Consider the following 17,334-nt stretch of genomic DNA (forward strand, 5'->3'; position numbering starts at 1 on the left):
CTTTCTCTCTACTCTCCCCAGCCCGCCCCCAAAAATTTCTATGTGACAGTGAAAATATAAATATTCCCCCTTTTCCTGCATACTTAAATTTTGCCACATGTGTTATTTGAAGCCCGATTTTCAGTCACAATTGGAGAAATGGAGGCAAGAGTGACATTTCTGGTCTAATTTGCTTCCTTGGTCCATTTGAAGGCATCTCTTTCCTAATCTCATCACTGTATATTATGTATTTCTCTCTCTAATTTATCTTAGAAGATTATAAAAAGTATAAAACCCCATATTTTGGTAGTACTATTGTCATCATTGCCCTCCAGTTTGTTTAAGAGAAACTGAATTTGTTTAAGAAACAAGAATTTGTTTAGGACAAGATCAGAGGTGTCATAGATTCACTTAAATGGTGTTGTTTAATTTCTAGGAGTTGAGGAGTGCTGAAACAATTGGTCGTACTATCATATCTCCAGCTATTTCTGGGAAGGATTTTGTGATAACTGAAGGTACATTGGTCTTTGAACCTGGCCAGAGAAGCACTGTATTGGATGTCATCCTAACGCCAGAGACAGGATCTTTAAATTCTTTTCCTAAACGCTTCCAGATTGTCCTTTTTGACCCAAAAGGTGGTGCCAGAATTGATAAAGTGTATGGTACTGCCAACATCACTCTTGTCTCGGACCCAGATTCGCAGGCCATTTGGGGGCTTGCAGATCAGCTGCATCAGCCCATGAATGATGATATTCTCAACAGAGTGCTCCATACCATCAGCATGAAAGTGGCCACAGAAAACACAGATGAACAACTCAGTGCCATGATGCATTTAATAGAAAAGGTAAGTTCTTGTGAATATTAGCACTTCATTTAGTGAAATTTTGTAAATTTAAAAACCCGAGTAAAACCAAAATTGCATTCTCTTTTAACATTGGTTATTATGAAATTATGATAAAGTTAGATTTCTGAATATAGAAATAGAATGCATCATATCGAACACTGTCCTCTTGCTTGGATATGACTGATGCCTCTTTGGAAATCTCAGTCTTAGGCTTGGAGAATGACCTAGTGCAGTAGTAAAGATAGCCTAGTGCCTGAAAAAAAAGGCTGCAGAGGTTGGAAGCTATAGGCAGTTGGCGATTCTCCAGAAACTGACCAATTAACTTTGTAGTTTCAGCCTCAGTTTTTTTAGTCCATTAAGAAAAGGACTTGAACTAGATTATCTACATAGCCCTTCCAGTTTAAATGCCATGGAATAGGATTATCGCCCTCTGCTTGTTCTTTGGTCCTCGCGGGCACTGAAAACTCACAGAAAAGAAAAATTAAGAAATGACTAGATAATTTCAGACTTTCCATTTGGTTTAGACTTGTACAAAACAGATTTTATTTTAAACCTATTTACTTATACCTCTGCAAATGATGGAATTAAATGGAGATGTGAGAGCCTAAGAATATAAATTTTGAAAGATATCTATAAAGTTATTACTTTAAAAAAGCCTCCTTTAAAGGTTTACTTTGGGCTTTCTTATAAATCTATTTCCTATCAATATATTTATATAGAAGAATTGAATGTTTGAGTACATACACATGAGTATATAATTACTACATCTCTCACATAGTCACCTTTAAATACTTTAGATGTTTACAATGGGGTTTTAGATGGTCGTGCACTTTCCATCTGGTGCTAGCTCTTAAAAGACAATGCTCGAAGGGTAGAAAAGAAAATTATAAAGTACAGAGGTAAAAAGAGCAGACCATGGCAAACATCTTATAAAGCAAAGGAAAGCAATTCCTATTTCATGCAGAGAAAATTCTAGCAATAAAACTCACTCCATAAAATATTATTACTTGAATTTTCTAATGGCCCAATGGCATAGAACAATGCCAAGTTGTTTTTGGTCAGGGAAAGAGAAAGAATGTACAGTAATTACATTTTAGGGAAGAAAACAGGACCTCACTTCATATGATTTAGGAAAAATATATGCAAATTCTGCTACTTTTTGTTCTCAATAAGTTATGTGTGTTAACCAAGTTATTATTGGTTAAGAATCAACACTTATTTCAGTAGAGTTGTCAGATAGTACATATTGACTGTTACTAGTACTATCATGAATAATACAATTGAATTATAAAAGTAGCTCCTATGGGAAAATATAATTAACTTTTTTTGAGTAACCATTAGCAAACAGTACAATTTTCTCATACATGAAGATACTTAAATAAATAACCTGGGAATACTTGGAGGAAAAAAATAAATTTTAAACGTTATAAAAATATTGTAATATTATAAAATATTGCCTGTAATCCCAGCACTTTGGGAGGCAGAGGTGGGTGGATCACTTGAGGTCAGGAGTTCAAGACCACCCTGGCCAACATGTGAAACCCTGTCTCTACTAAAAATAACAAAAATTAGCCAGACGTGGTGGCACACGCCTGTAGTCCCAGCTACTGGGGAGGCTGAGGCAGGAGAATCCCTTGAACCCAGGAGGCGGTGGTTGCACTGAACGCAAGATCTCGTGCTCACTGCAAGCTCCAGCCTCCCGGGTGACAGAGCAAGACTCCTGCCTCAGCCTCCCGAGTAGCTGGGACTACAGGCGCCCGCCACCACGCCCGGCTAATTTTTTATATTTTTAGTAGAGACGGAGTTTCACTGTGTTAGCCAAGATAGTCTTGATCTCCTGACCTCGTGATCCGCCCGCCTCGGCCTCCCGTAGTGCTGGAATTACAGGCGTGAGCCACCACACCCGGCCTGAATTCTTAAAAGAAAATGACTAATATTTGATTTCAGCTGAAGCCTTCTTTGCTCTGCTTATTTTCAAATCAAGTTTTTGTCACTACTTTTTAAAAAATAGAATGGTATAATGTACTCTCAAATTCCTTTTTTATATGTACACCAATACTGGAATCTATTGATTTAACTGACATTTAATAATTATAGAAATATATAATACATAGGTACATACAGAAAACATATAAAGAAAACAAAAATTCTACTAACATAGACTTCAGTAAATGGAAATTCATACCTTGTTCTGCAATAAGAAGACTCAATATATGGCCACAACAGTTTTCTGTAAATTAACCTATAAATGCATCATAATTCCTATCAGTATATCAGTAGGTTGTTTTGGGGTTATTTTTACATTGATAAAATGATACTAAAGTTTACCTGGAAATGTAAACATGTGAAAATGGGCAGAACTTTCCTGAAAAAGAAGAAAAAGGAGAGGGACCTTACCCTAGCAGATATAAAAACATACTTGAAATATGATGTTACTGTGATTAAAGGGGCACTGGTGCAGACATAAACATTCACATCAATGGAATAGAACAAAAAGTTCAAAAACTGAAGCATATATGAAAATTTTATATGTGATAAAGGTGCTATTTAAAAGTCAATGGGTCGAAACTATTATTCAGCAAATAGTGTTGAGATGGCTGATGTAACCACTTGAAAGCAAAAAAAAGAGCTGAACTTTATCCTAAACTCTACCCCAAAATAAATTCTAGAGAGATCAAATATTTCAGTGTAAAACTGAAACCATGAAAGCAGCAGAAAACATGGATCAGTCATTTCATCGTTTTAGTTTAGAATGAGGAAGATCTTTCTAAAGTATCAGACAAAACCCAGAAGCCACAAAGGAAATGATTGATAACTTGACCACATACAGTTTAAATAAAATTTATCTTAGCATACACCAAAGCAAAGTGAAAAGACAACTAATGAGTATGGGGAACATTTTTGCAAATACACGTGTGATGAGAATGTTTATTTCAGCATTACTTATTATAACAATAAAAACTGGGAAAAACGATAGCCATTATGAAGGGCCTGACTAAATGAATGCATAAAATGTATTTAAAAATGCAAGAAATACATATTTTATATTTTAAACATAGCAATAATAATGAGAATAATAAAACAAATACTGAAAATGTAGATTATCACATAAAGATAAGGTTGCAAAATTTACCAAATAAAAATAAGGAATGCTCAGTTAAGTTTGAATTTCAGATAAACAACAAATACATTTTTTAGTATAAGTATATTGCAGATACTTATTTGGGAAATACTTATACCAAAAAGTTACTGCTGCCTGTCTAAAATTCGAATAAGGTCATTTGTACTTTACCTGGCAAACCATTGATATATACCATATGAAATTATATACACTCTAAAATAACCTCAAATTAAAAAGGACAGAATAGAACTTCCAAGTACTGGAAGGTACTTCATTCTATAAGATCTTATATTTTAAGTGAAATTGTTTTATGTTTTTAAATTTTATTTTCCCCCAGATTCTGAGTTCTTTGAAACAAAATCTATTCCATACAAGCATTTCTTTTAAAAAATCTCAATAAATCTGAGGAAATATTATTACACATGCTAGAAGTGGCACAAGTATTGTACTGAAAAAGAGCATTAGCTTTAAATGCCTCACTATAAAGACTTTCTATATGAAATCCAGCTGTGGGTTCAGGCAAATTTTTGCTATGACAGAATATTCTATCCCCTGATTTTCCCAGGCATAGTGAAATAAAAAACATTTTAGAAGTTCTCAGTCGCCTTAATAGCAAGAGCAGTCTAAAACCCCTCTGAATCTGATATGCTAACTTTGAATTTCGTCAGGTTTTGATTTTGTGGTTATCAAATCTTGGCAAAGCCCATCAGGAGGTGTTGACTCTAATTTTTTGTCTGAAACACTTGAAAGAGCACAGGAATCAGTTCTGTAAAAGTTTGATAGACTATCCCCTACCTCCAAAGACCTCCATCTTTGTCTTCTATCCTGACAACTTTTTAAGTTTTTTTCATGGTTGATTCAGGTCTTCTACTTGTTCGTAAGGCAATTTTAATAATGTTGGGAGTTCTTTTGTTGTTTGTGTAAACTGGCCTTGTGGAGGCAGCCTATTCTTTTCATCATATACTTTTTAATAGTAGGTACCTTATATTTCAATAATTGGTTTTTACACTTGATTTAGTTTGTTTTCATACTAACAAGGATTTTGAGTTAACTTTGTACTTTACTGGCTGGTTTTGTGTTTCATGCTCGAGGTAATTTTGACTGACTTGTCTGTGAACTGAGTCAATCCAGGTGGTTGCTTTTGGACAAGCAAGTGGGGAATGTTGCCAGGCAGTGTAGGGCGGCTGTCAGGAGCACCTCCGAGGCTTCATGGTCACCAATTGTGTGCGAACAAAAAGGACAAGTTAGTCATCCTCCTTCTGCCTTAGTTCCCCTAACTGGAAACAAAACAAAGATAATAGGACCTTCCTCACAGGTTGTTGTGAAGATTAGTTGCTAGAAAGTGCGGAAAACTACAAGGTCCCTGTACTAACTGAGTGTTACAGAAATGGCCTTTTTGTTTCAGTTTTGTGTGCTTACTAAAAGAAAATTTCTATCTTTTTTTTTTTTTTAATATGAATGAAAGTGTGGGTAGCCATATAATCTCTGGATTACAACCTTTAATTCTTACAATTCTGCACATATTGCTTTGCTGACTTCTGACATTTCATTTTTAGAAGAGTCAGAAGTTAAAGTAAATTTTTGTTTTTCTGTTGGTAATTTTTTTCCTATCTGATTTCTGGTATGATTTTTTTTTTACTCTTGAAATAATATTTTTTAAAATCACCAAGATAATATCTGGTGTTGTCTCTTTTTCTAATTTTCCCTAGTATAAAAGCAATCTCTACATTTTTAGACATGAATATTTCTTCAGCATATTATGGAGCTGTGCTATTTTTTGCCTCTGCCTGCTCTTTTATATATAAAATTGTATCTTAGGGATTTATCAAGATTTGTCCTACTAGCCTGTTATCTTTTCTCTAAGTTCTGGGAGATTTTCTTGAGCTTGTTTCCATTTATCATGTTCAGTTTGCTTGTTTCAGTATCCAGTGGTTGTGCTCTGTCTCCGTTTGTAATTTTTGCATTGCTAAATTTTTATTCTGTGTCTTTTACATTTCCCTGTGGGTTATTCTCCACTCTGCCTTACTATCTGGGAGATGACTATTCTTATAAATGCTAATCGTGAGCTCTCCTGCAAGCTTGGAACTGTACTAGATGACAAAGCCATAAAAAAAATGGGTGACATGATCCACTTTCACGATGAGCTTGAAACAGACAAATCATTTCTAGGTTGTCATAAGTTCACTAATAAAGGTACATACAAGTTACAAAGAGAGTGAAAATGTAGGTTGGTAGATGGGGCATAGTGTAAGAATCATAGAGAAAGTGATGACTTTTAGAGTTTGAGAAAGTAATAGGGACTTATCAGAAGGTAATGGAGTAAGTGGCTTCACACCAATGCTTAAACAATAAAGATGTGGTCCCCGTTCATTCTGGATTTTTCCTCCTTTTTTTCCCCTGTCTCTCAAAAAAACAAATAACCCAGTTTTTTTTTTTTTTTTTTTTTAGTAGGAAGGGTCATACTTATTGAAAAAGGCAAAAGTGACTGGAGCTCTTAACTAATCTTGAAAAGGATTTTCTCATTTGGTGCTTTAAATATTTAGTGATTATGGTAGCTTCTGTTTACTGAAAAAAATAATTTTGCCACTATTATAAACAAATATTCTTGAGGTATTTATTTCCTTATTTGTTGGTCAAAAGAATAAGAATTCCTGGGATAGATGTAAAAGTGAGACTAATTTTAACTCATGATGTTAATTATTGTAGTTAAAATTAAGTAATCTGTGCAGCCATTTAGGACTTTATCTAATGATTAAGTAGAAAATATTTTGGTGATTATGCCTTTTCTTTATAGATGATTATGTCTTTTCAACTGCAAATATATATATTTGAAATATAATTTTGATACCAATTTCTCTTAAATTTTCTTATGTTTATCCTTACTAATGTTAATAACTATTAATAAAGAACACACACATGTATATAGCATATAATTTAAGAAATTTCTTTTTATAGATATATTTTTATACTTAGATTCTTTTTCCAGATAACTACTGAAGGAAAAAATCAAGCTTTCAGTGTTGCCAGCCGAACTCTTTTCTATGAGATTCTTTGCTCTCTTATTAACCCAAAGCGCAAGGACACTAGGGGATTTAGTCACTTTACTGAAGTGACTGAGAATTTTGCCTTTTCTCTGCTGACTAATGTTACTTGTGGCTCTCCTGGTGAAAAGTAAGTATCTTTTAATATATTAGCAGTACTTTTTATGCATTTTTCACTGTTTACAAAGCAACATGTAATGCAAAATGACATTTAGATGATATAACTAAGAATGATACAGTCAATGCATTGTACCTCTTGGGCAGTTGAAGTTAATTATTTGAAGGAAACATAGCAGGTACATCAAAAAAATGAATGTATACTGTCAACAATATATTCCACTTATTTTGAAGTGTTTTTTGAAAATAACAAAGTCTTACTGTTTACTCTTATTTATTTAATGAGTGAAAGGTACATTCTGAATAGAAAAAAAAAAGTAATTTCAACCCTTAGGAGTGTTTTGATGTGCTGTTAACTGTGCTTCCCCCAATCACAAACAATTGTGATTGTTTTGTCCATTTGGAGACAGCTCTCAGAATGTTGTTGAACTTCAGACTAGTTGTCGGAAAGCTAGCAAAAGGAAAAGGAAAAAATAAAATGTGGCTCATGTTCATTATTAACTACATAGTTAATTTTATAACTATATGTTAACATACCTCTCTATACTATAGGTACTATACTAATACCTCTATATTAACTATATATATATTTTTAGACGGAGTTTTGCTCTTGTCGCCCAGGCTGGAGTGCAGTGGCAGGGTCTCAGGTCACTTCAACCTCTGCCTCCTAGGCTCGGGTGATTCTCCCACCTCAACCTCCCTAATAGCTGGGACGAGAGGCGTGCACCACCACACCTGGCTAATTTTTGTATTTTTTGTAGAGACAGGATTTCACCATGTTGCTTAGGCTGTTCTTGAACTCCTGGGCTCAAGCGATCCACCTGTCTTGGCTTCCCAAAATGCTGGGATTACAAGCGTGAGCCACTGTGCCCAGACCAATGTTAGTTCCTAGGTCACAAGACATACGAAGTTCAAAGAGATAGTCAATCCAGATAGAAAAAAGTTATAAGACAGACCAAGGGATAAAATAATAATAATACAAATGATATTAATTATACCTCTGCTATAGTCCTGACACTGATTTAAATTGAACAATATCAATTGCCTTTGTTAATAGGTAAAAACAGTATAATGAAATTTCCATGTGGTTCAACCTAATCCTTGCTAAAAGTTGTGCATATTATTTTGTCCTTACAGAGATCATTTTAAGTAGCTATTCAGGATTTGAGTGAGGGCTTTTAGTACCCCTATTTACAGATGTAGACACTATGGCTAGAAATCTTACACAGCTTGCCAAGGATCACACAATTAGTCCATGGTGAGACCTGGACCCAATCTCAGACTTACTTGAGTCTACAGCCCCTGCTGGACAGCTGTGGTCAGAATAGATTGTAACCCCCTCCTTCATAGCAAAATCTGCCTTCTCCAACCCCATGGCTCTGAAGTGCCCTAGACTTTCATCCCAGATCAGTTCTAAGGTGTGACTTGAGGTAAACGTACAGAATCAACATATCCCTATACTCTACTCTTCCTTTAATTTTGATGAGCGGGTCCTGGAAATTGAGGTTTTCTTAATGTGCAAAATCAGAAAAGCCTCGCAGGGGCCTTTTGAAAGGATTCTCCAATCCTCACCCCCGCTCCTAAACGTCCATCTGAGAGCAATGATTAGCAGTTCAGCTCCTTAGTGCGTCTTATAAATGTCTCTAATGCTGTCTTCAGAAACCTCTGAAATGGATAATTTATTTGCTTCAAGTAAGTTTACACTCACTGAGGCCACAGTATGCATTTGTATGCTTATGTAGTCAAGAATACCTGTCATTATTTTCCCCTGTTGAACTATGTTCAACTGTTTTGTTCAATGAAATCAAGCAGTTCATAGCTTTGCAATCCCCACAATCTCATTCTTCTTTTCCATTTTCCCCATATCTCTATAAGAACACCAGCATGTTAAAATCACCAGGTTATCTTAGATGTGAACCATCTACCTTGCTGTGGACATTGAGTCCCATATCTGTGCCTTCAAAGGCCCAGTGAAAACTCAAGAGCATATAAGATGTACAGAAAGAGTGGCCTTTTCTGTTTTGTTGACTACTGTATTCCCCAGGCCTAGAACAGTGTCTGGTATGTGGTAGATTCTCAGTGGTTACAATAAAATGAGGGAATAGAATGAGTAAATGAATCAACATGTTTTCTGCCATGTGCTTCCACTAAATAGACTTACCTTTCTTTTTGAGTTGTCCAGGAAAAGGAAACAGCGTGTATAATGGCAGGCAGGCAAGAATTAGCATGGTATGTTTGGGGAGATCATCAGTTTTTTAAAGATTGAACATGGAGTAAGCTAGGTAGGGTGTGTGTGTGTGTGTGTGTGTGTGTGTGTGTGAGAGAGAGAGAGAGAGAGAGAGAGAATGAATCAAACTTTGGATTTTAGAGACATTATGTTGAGAAGAGTGTTAAAGGTTAGAGAATAGGGCAAAGAAAGAAACAGGAAAACCACATAGAGGATTACTGTTCGGGTAAAAGAAGATGAGGACTGAAATTAAGGCAGGGACGTGAGAGGGTGGTACCTTGAAAATAATTAGGTGGTAGAATTAATATGAAGAAGACAAATTGAACACAGAAAATAAGAGAGAGCTCAAGACTAGTTTGTTTACTCAGGAAGCCCTAAAGATGCTGAACATTCTGATATGCATTATTTATACATTGTCTTGAGCAATATCAAGGGTGTCTGCTGAGAGTTAAGCATTTGGGGAGTGAGCAAGGATATTGAGGAGAATGATGAAATCTAGAACAATCACTTGGAAGCCAAGTAAAAATAATGCCAGGTGGCACTGAGGGTCCAACTGAGGTTGGTCACTGTGAATTTGCAGTGGTGCCAATCTACATGTCAATGTGGGAGTTTTCCCCCCTCATACCAACCTAGGTATAAAGCAGACTGTGAGATTGATCAGGGTGAGTGCATTTGAGGGACATAGGTGTCACCGGTTAAGGTGTCAGGGAAATTATGGTTATCAGCAAATAGGAGGGGTCAGGAATTTCTCATGCTTGTGTCAAGGTTAGGTAGAGTCACTGCATGCGGTGGTGTTCTTAGTTTACCAAGATAGCAGAGTCCCTGACTGGACTGACTCTGAGTAGATGACAAAGGGTGGGAGGGGAAAAGGGATGTGGAGTCATGTGTCTGAGGTTCACTGATCTCATCCACATTGTGTCTGGTCAGGGTGTCTGCAGTGACACCTTTTAGGCTGAGAGTCACCATTGTCTTCAGATTAAAAGATGAGATTTTGACAAGCTATGGTGGAGGTGGAGGTGAAGGTATGTGGGGTCCTTGCAAATTGAGGTGTTTCAGTAGGAGGCATGGACAGAGGACCTAGAGCCCCAGGTGAATAAGTGGATTCAATTCAGATATTTGAAGGCACCAATTTGAACAGGATAGCTGAGGTTGTAGAGGAGATATTTTTAGAGAGGATGTATCACTACAGGAAAAAGTTGGCCCTTACTCTTTCTTTTCCTGACTCAGTTTAGAATTCTCTGATCCATTTCCCACGTCTGGGGTCTTGACAAGATATCATGTAAATCTATGATGTAGTTACGCATACTCTACATCGATTGTGACATATATAACTTTTAACATTTAATGCATAAATCTTATTCTAATATTCTCTCAGCTTTTCCAGGCAGGTTTAAGATCTGATTTATCTATGTATCTCCTGATTGTTTGCAAACATGATGGGTCAGCCAACAGGATGCATCTGATTCTCTGGGGGACTGGTTATAAATATAAATTCCTAGAACCCCTAATCCCCTCCCTGGGTAGGGATTCTGATTTAGTAAATCTGCAGTGTAATCTAGAAATCTGTACTTTAAAACAAATTTCCTAGTAATTTCAATGCACACTGAGGTTTAGAAGCAATTTCACTGAGCCCAAGTTCTTATTATGCCTAGTAGATCTTCAAAACAGACTTGTTAAGTGAAAAAAGATCACTGTTCAGTGCTGTTTCTCTTGTCCGTCAAATAAGATTATATTAGCCAGGCTCTGGTGGATTAGAAAAGCATGAGGTAAACTCTTGTTGAAAACATGGCTCTACATATATAAGGTTTATGCTGTTCTTAAATAAAGCAAAGGGCTTTAGCTCAGTGGGGGGCATGCTTTTCTCAACCTCTTCCAGCAATGCCGATGTGACTGACATAGAAAAGCATACTTTATAGCCACAGATTTCATCTTTATAGCCACAGATTTCATCTTGATATCCATAAAACAGTTTTCAAAAACCCATGTTTTAGGTTACTAGGAGCATCAAGCCAGAGGATGCAGAAAATTCTATGCAAAAAATCATGACAACCACAAAAGAACTGAAGGCACATTTTATCTACTGCTTCTGGGTTTGTTGTGTTATTGTTATACATAAAGATTAGAACCCAATTGTAATGCACTTTAACAGATATAAGTGGATATATGTATTCAAATACATGCCATTTTTACAGACCCTTTGCTTTTCTGTTGTAGAGGCAAAACCATCCTTGATAGTTGCCCTTACTTGTCAATATTAGCTCTTCACTGGTATCCTCAGCAAATCAATGGACACAAGTTTGAAGGAAAGGAAGGAGATTACATTCGAATTCCAGAGAGGCTACTGGATATCCAGGATGCAGAAATAATGGCTGGGAAAAGTACATGTAAATTAGTCCAGTTTACAGAGTATAGCAGCCAACAGTGGTTTATAAGTGGAAACAATCTTCCTACCCTGAAAAATAAGGTAATCTATCATTTAAAACACTTATATGGTTGGAATGTGATTTATTTCTTTAGCAGGCACACTCGGAATGCGTTTGTTTAATCACAGTTTTGGTAAGTGCTACACATGGTGAACTAATATGAAATGTGTTCCATCTTTATGAACTATTTGTAGAAAGTTTAGTTTCTAAGTGAGCTGGAAATGTTTCCTTCATGTTTTGAGTAAAATACATATTATGTATGTGAGGAAAGTAAAATATATATAGCTTTCACTAATATAATATGCTATTCTTTACTTTTAGTGAAGTCATCCAGTTAGAGTCAAAGTGAGTGTTGTCAGCTGAAGACTGCTGAATGACTAAGGCAGGTTAGAAAGGGCACAATGGAAAACCAATCGGACATCCTGCATGCCTAAATAAGCTAAATACTAACAGTGAGAGAAAACAAGTGACTGTAGCTACTAGAAAAATGAGCTCAAGCTCAGGGTAGGAGACTCAGTCATTACACCAATTGTAAAACATCATTATATGTTCTGTTGCTTTTAACATTCTAGGTATTATCTTTGAGTGTGAAAGGTCAGAGTTCACAACTCCTGACTAATGACAATGAGGTTCTCTACAGGATCCATGCTGCTGAGCCGAGAATTATCCCTCAGACATCTCTGTGTCTCCTTTGGAATCAGGCTGCTGCAAGGTACTTATTAATATATTTAAAAAATCAGAATTTGGTCCTTCCCCATTTCAGTACCACTGAGCCTAATGTTTTGTACTGAGCATAGATGGTGGCCCCAGATGACATTAGACTGGAAAATAACCTCCATAATAAATAAGAGGAAGCAACATAGGAAATGGTCTAGTATCGTTCTGATGGCAAATGCAGCCCAGCATTTCAATATGCATGTAGCACATTATTTACTTCTTCATTTTCACTACTTTCATGGGATGTAGCATGAGTTCTGGCCAATTCTGATAACCTTGAAGTTATCAGTAAATTTACTGGGCAGGAAAGAAATTCCTTCTTTTACCATTTCCATCTGGGCTTGTGGTTCTGGAAGCTGATGCCTTGTGTTTAAGAGGAATCAGCAGAAATTTATAATTCTAGTCCACATGGCTTGGAGTACATTTTGAGATTAAATCCATGGACACAAATGGAAAGGGGAGAATGATTCTTTCTTTGAATCTCCTCGGCCTCAGGCCTCAAGTTTTGAGCAGTTACAGTCACTAGGAGCTCAGTCAGTGCTGCAGGATCAGGCAGTGCTGGCCTAGAAGGGTCTAGGGTTCGTGTCAGCCACTTGATTTTGTTTATTACTGAATTTCAGCCACGCAAACTAAAATTCTAAATAGGTGTAATATAATAGCTTAGTTTGGTAACCAAGTGTCCTCAAAAACACTGAAATTTCTACTTTCTTTTAGAAAAATTCCACTTGAAATTTCTTCCTAGGTTTAAGACAGATCTTAAACCTAATACATAGATACTCTGAAATCTTCAATATATAATTAATAGTGAATGTTTCAAGCTGCATCTGGAGTTTGGGTCAGGAAGTTTTAGGTCCTTAAAAAGGTAAAGAAACTAAGAGGCATTAAAAGGGAAGAGGCTCAAGCGATAGTCACTGAGGAAGGCTCAGATGGCTTGGCATTAGATGCAATGTTTGCTAAAATCATGACATGGTTTTTCTGCTAAATTAGCCAGAATTCATAAAGGAAACACTTGAAAGAAGCTTAGAAAACATATACATAAGTCACTGCAAAGTAGAAAAAAATTGAGGAAGAAATCTTAGAAAACCATAGAAATAATTAATATGGTTCAAAATACAAGGACTTGTGGGGAAAAAAAAAAGAAGAGTAAACACATATCACAGCCATGTTGTTCTTGTGGGCATTTTGAATGCTAGAGAAGAGTGCCTTCTATTGAACATGTCGGGTAGGTTTGCTAGATTAGTTAGGAATTTGTACTGCCCTGTTGAGAGGACAAGCTCCTTTGGTACCAACAATGCCTTCAAAGCTTTGGTTGGTATTTAGGCTGCTTCTTAAGACATCCTGTGGAATCTGTTATGTCGTGTTCTGAACAAGATGTTCCTTTCACTGTTTCTTCTTGAAAATGTGGTTTACTTAAGTATTGAGTAAAGAACACTTAAGTTCAGTAAGCTATTTTTTCTTTAAAAGCCATCTCAACACCTTAAGTATTGATGAAAGAGGAAAAATGACTATTGTGTTTTTGCCCTAGCTGGTTGTCTGACAGTCAATTTTGCAAAGTGGTTGAGGAAACTGCAGACTATGTGGAATGTGCCTGTTCACACATGTCTGTGTATGCTGTCTATGCTCAGACTGACAACTTGTCTTCATACAATGAAGCCTTCTTCACCTCTGGATTTATATGTATCTCAGGTCAGTGACAGTATTTTTGAATCAATAGTTATAAATGTTTATGAAAATGGAAATCTGTTTTTCCATAGTCCTTTTATATATGCAGGATGCAAACATACCATAATTCCATCAGCACTAGGATAAAGCAAACTTTTTCATTGTCTTATTCATTAATTCATTCAACAAATATTTATGGAGGGCCATCTCTGTACTGAGGATACAGTAAAGAATGAGATGCAGTTTCACCCCTAAAGAGTATGTACTACAGTGTAGAATAGAAGCTAGATAATAGGTAAGGAAAAGCTATAGTTTACAATACCATGGTTTAGAGGGCAGGTTCTGCAGTTACAATGTGATGACTATGTGAGATATTAAGAAATATACACAAAGAATTTTCAAAAAAATACATGCAAAGATTTTTGTATTTTTTATTGTTTTTAAAGCTACCCCATGGGAAGATTTTGTATTCTACAACTTAAGAGTTGTGAATATGCCAACCACTGTGTTAAAAAATAAATCATCTTTCACATTCCACATCTAGGCCTCATATTTGGCAGTAAGAAGAAATTAAATTGTATTAATGTCTGTCAAACTATTTACCTACAGCTTAACAATAGAAGTGTTATTATTTGCTGTATTAATGATACGGTTGGACATCTAAGAATTCCTTAAACTATAATTCTATGCCCCACCCTCACCCATTCTGTGCCCTGATACTCTTCTTACAGCCCCACAACTTTTTCTATGAACAAGGTGCTATATAGTGAATTAAATTAAGAGCTGGGTATAGGATAATGGTTAAAAAATGCAAACTTTGGAGCCAGACTGCTTGGGTTCAAATCCTAATTATGCTGTTAGCTAGTTGTGGGACCTGGATCAAATTACTTAGTTTCTCTGTACTTCATTTTTCCCACCCATGATATTTGATTACAAATTGTATCTATGTAACAGGGTGGTAAATATATGAAGTGAGACTTTTCTAACATTCTGCTTTAGTGATATTTTGTCCGTAAATGTGATTATTATTGAATGCATATCTCTTGTATTTGGTATGCAAACAGTCTCTAATAGTCATTATCTTTTAGGAAGTTTTTCTGGAGATAGAATCAAGTAATTAATTAATATTCTTTGTTCTGGTTGCCAGTCTTTCCAATATAACTTTATTTTATATAGTTATAAATTTTCTTTAATGTGTTTTAATTCTGAACCTAACTTCAATTCAATAGCAAGTTAATAACTTCTTATTCTTAATATCTTTCATAAAGGATGACATTTCTTACTTAATAGAATCTTCTAGGTCCATATAGTTCCAAAATCAGATGGAGACATCCTATTTTACTTTTATGCTAATATATTTAAAGAGCAAATCAATTTTATAGAATGATGAAATAATATCAAAAGGTACAATGTTGAAATACAATCTAGATGTCACTTTAAATGTTTTCATCGAGACATAGGTTTATGTGCTGCTATGACCCACAAAATCCCTTGCTTATTCCCAAAGACTGAATATCAAAAAAAAAAAAAGGAGTTTTAAAAACTGAAGAGAGAATGTTATCCGGATTGTATAGAAAACTAGTAGGACTGACTATAATGGGTTTCCTGGAGAATCGTTAGTAAATACCTGTGTATATTTTCTGCAACTTACTCTAGAAAAGGCTACATGGATTTGCTCATGTATTTGAGAATCAACACCTAAATGTTAATATCTGCTTTTATCACTTTTGACTTGGCGTCATATTTGAAATTATTTTATTCTCTCTGTCCATGTCATATTGTTATGTAATTGCATGTTCTGTCGATAAGGAGACACAAAGTCTTGTCTTTGTACCTCAGTTGCAGCTCATCCCTCAGAGCTGGATGAATTCCCATCCCTCTGATGGATCCCCAGGAACCAGAAAAGAGAATTTTATATATCTTATATACATATTCTTTATATATCTTATATACATATTCTATAATTTAGGTCAGGACACATCGAATATCCCTCTGAACTTGATAGCAGTTTGCTAGTACTTTTCCTGAAATACAGCAATATACAATTAGGAATTTAACCTTTTTTAAAAATACAGAGTAGATCACAATGTTTCGGTCCCAATTCTAGTTTACAGTTCTATTTACTATACTAGAGCAAAACTACCCTAGTGTGTGAAATAGTTGTAAAGGCCAAAAAGCTTACCACTTCTCAGCTTAGAAAGATGAAAGGAAAGGGCATATACATGTGACTTAAAATTGTAAACTAGTTTGCCAACTATCAGAAAATTAAACTAAGATCATTCCTTGAGGTTAAAATGAAAGGACAAATCATCCATCGCTGTGTGCATTAGAGTGCAGCATTATGGAACTCAACACAAAGATGGCTTGGTAGAAGTATAACTTAAAATAATCAGATAATAAAGCCATAATTTTGTAGTATAATTATTAAGAAACTTCAGCATGGTTTGAGATACACATCATTGCTATTTTGAGGATGTCAAGGAAGCCTACTCTGCCTTCCCATAACTCTTTTGATATTGTGCTATCAAAGATAAGACTATTGGTTAGGCTACTGCATTGAGTTTGACTCTGAATACAACTCTTATAGTCTTGTAATCTTTTTTTTTTTTTTGAGATGGAGCACCACCATACTTGGCAAATTTTTGTATTTTTTATAGAGATAGGGTTTCACCATGCAGCCCAGGCTGGTCTCAACTCCTGGACTCAAGCTATCTTTCCACCTCACCCTGCCAAAGTGCTGGGATTACAAATGTGAACCACCATGCCTGGCCAATATGGACATATTATTTGGGATGAGTTCGGCTACAAGTAACAGATGACAGTTCAAAGATATCTTAAACAAACGGATTTAATTCCCAGATTGATTAATTCAGTACCTTAATGGTGTTGTCAGGAGCCCAGGCTCTTCTCTTTTTATCCTCAAAGATTTTTTTCCATCAGCTTTGTCTGTACATGATCTTAAGTTGGCTGTAGCAACTCCAGGCATCACACTAGCAATGTCCAGGCTTGCCAAGGGAAAAGCTCTTATTTGGGTCCAGTTTTAACAGCAGTGAAAACTTTCCTAAAAGCCACCCAGAATGTTTTCCCTTGCTTCTTTTTGATCAGAATTATATTCTGTGCCCTTTCATAACTAGTCTTTGTCTTGGAGAAGATCCAGATAGAAATAGAGAGACAAGCACTGAAAGAGCAGCAAGGGTTTATCT

The 17,334-nt window shown here is 35.8% G+C and overlaps 1 protein-coding gene across 4 annotated transcripts in view; it reads left to right on the plus strand.

The window, feature by feature from the left end:
• Positions 1–17,334, plus strand: part of ADGRV1 (adhesion G protein-coupled receptor V1) — a 585,058-nt gene that overhangs the window by 257,513 nt on the left and 310,211 nt on the right. For all 4 annotated transcript variants that reach the window (XM_031666293.1, XM_031666294.1, XM_031666295.1 and 1 more), the window contains 5 exons: positions 416–823; positions 6,931–7,115; positions 11,544–11,793; positions 12,325–12,464; positions 13,995–14,155. In XM_031666293.1, coding sequence (XP_031522153.1) covers positions 416–823; positions 6,931–7,115; positions 11,544–11,793; positions 12,325–12,464; positions 13,995–14,155 — 1,144 coding nt within the window. The remainder of the gene's footprint in view (positions 1–415; positions 824–6,930; positions 7,116–11,543; positions 11,794–12,324; positions 12,465–13,994; positions 14,156–17,334) is intronic.

Source organism: Papio anubis, chromosome 5, assembly GCF_008728515.1.
Source record: "Papio anubis isolate 15944 chromosome 5, Panubis1.0, whole genome shotgun sequence".
Classification (NCBI taxonomy): domain Eukaryota; kingdom Metazoa; phylum Chordata; class Mammalia; order Primates; family Cercopithecidae; genus Papio; species Papio anubis.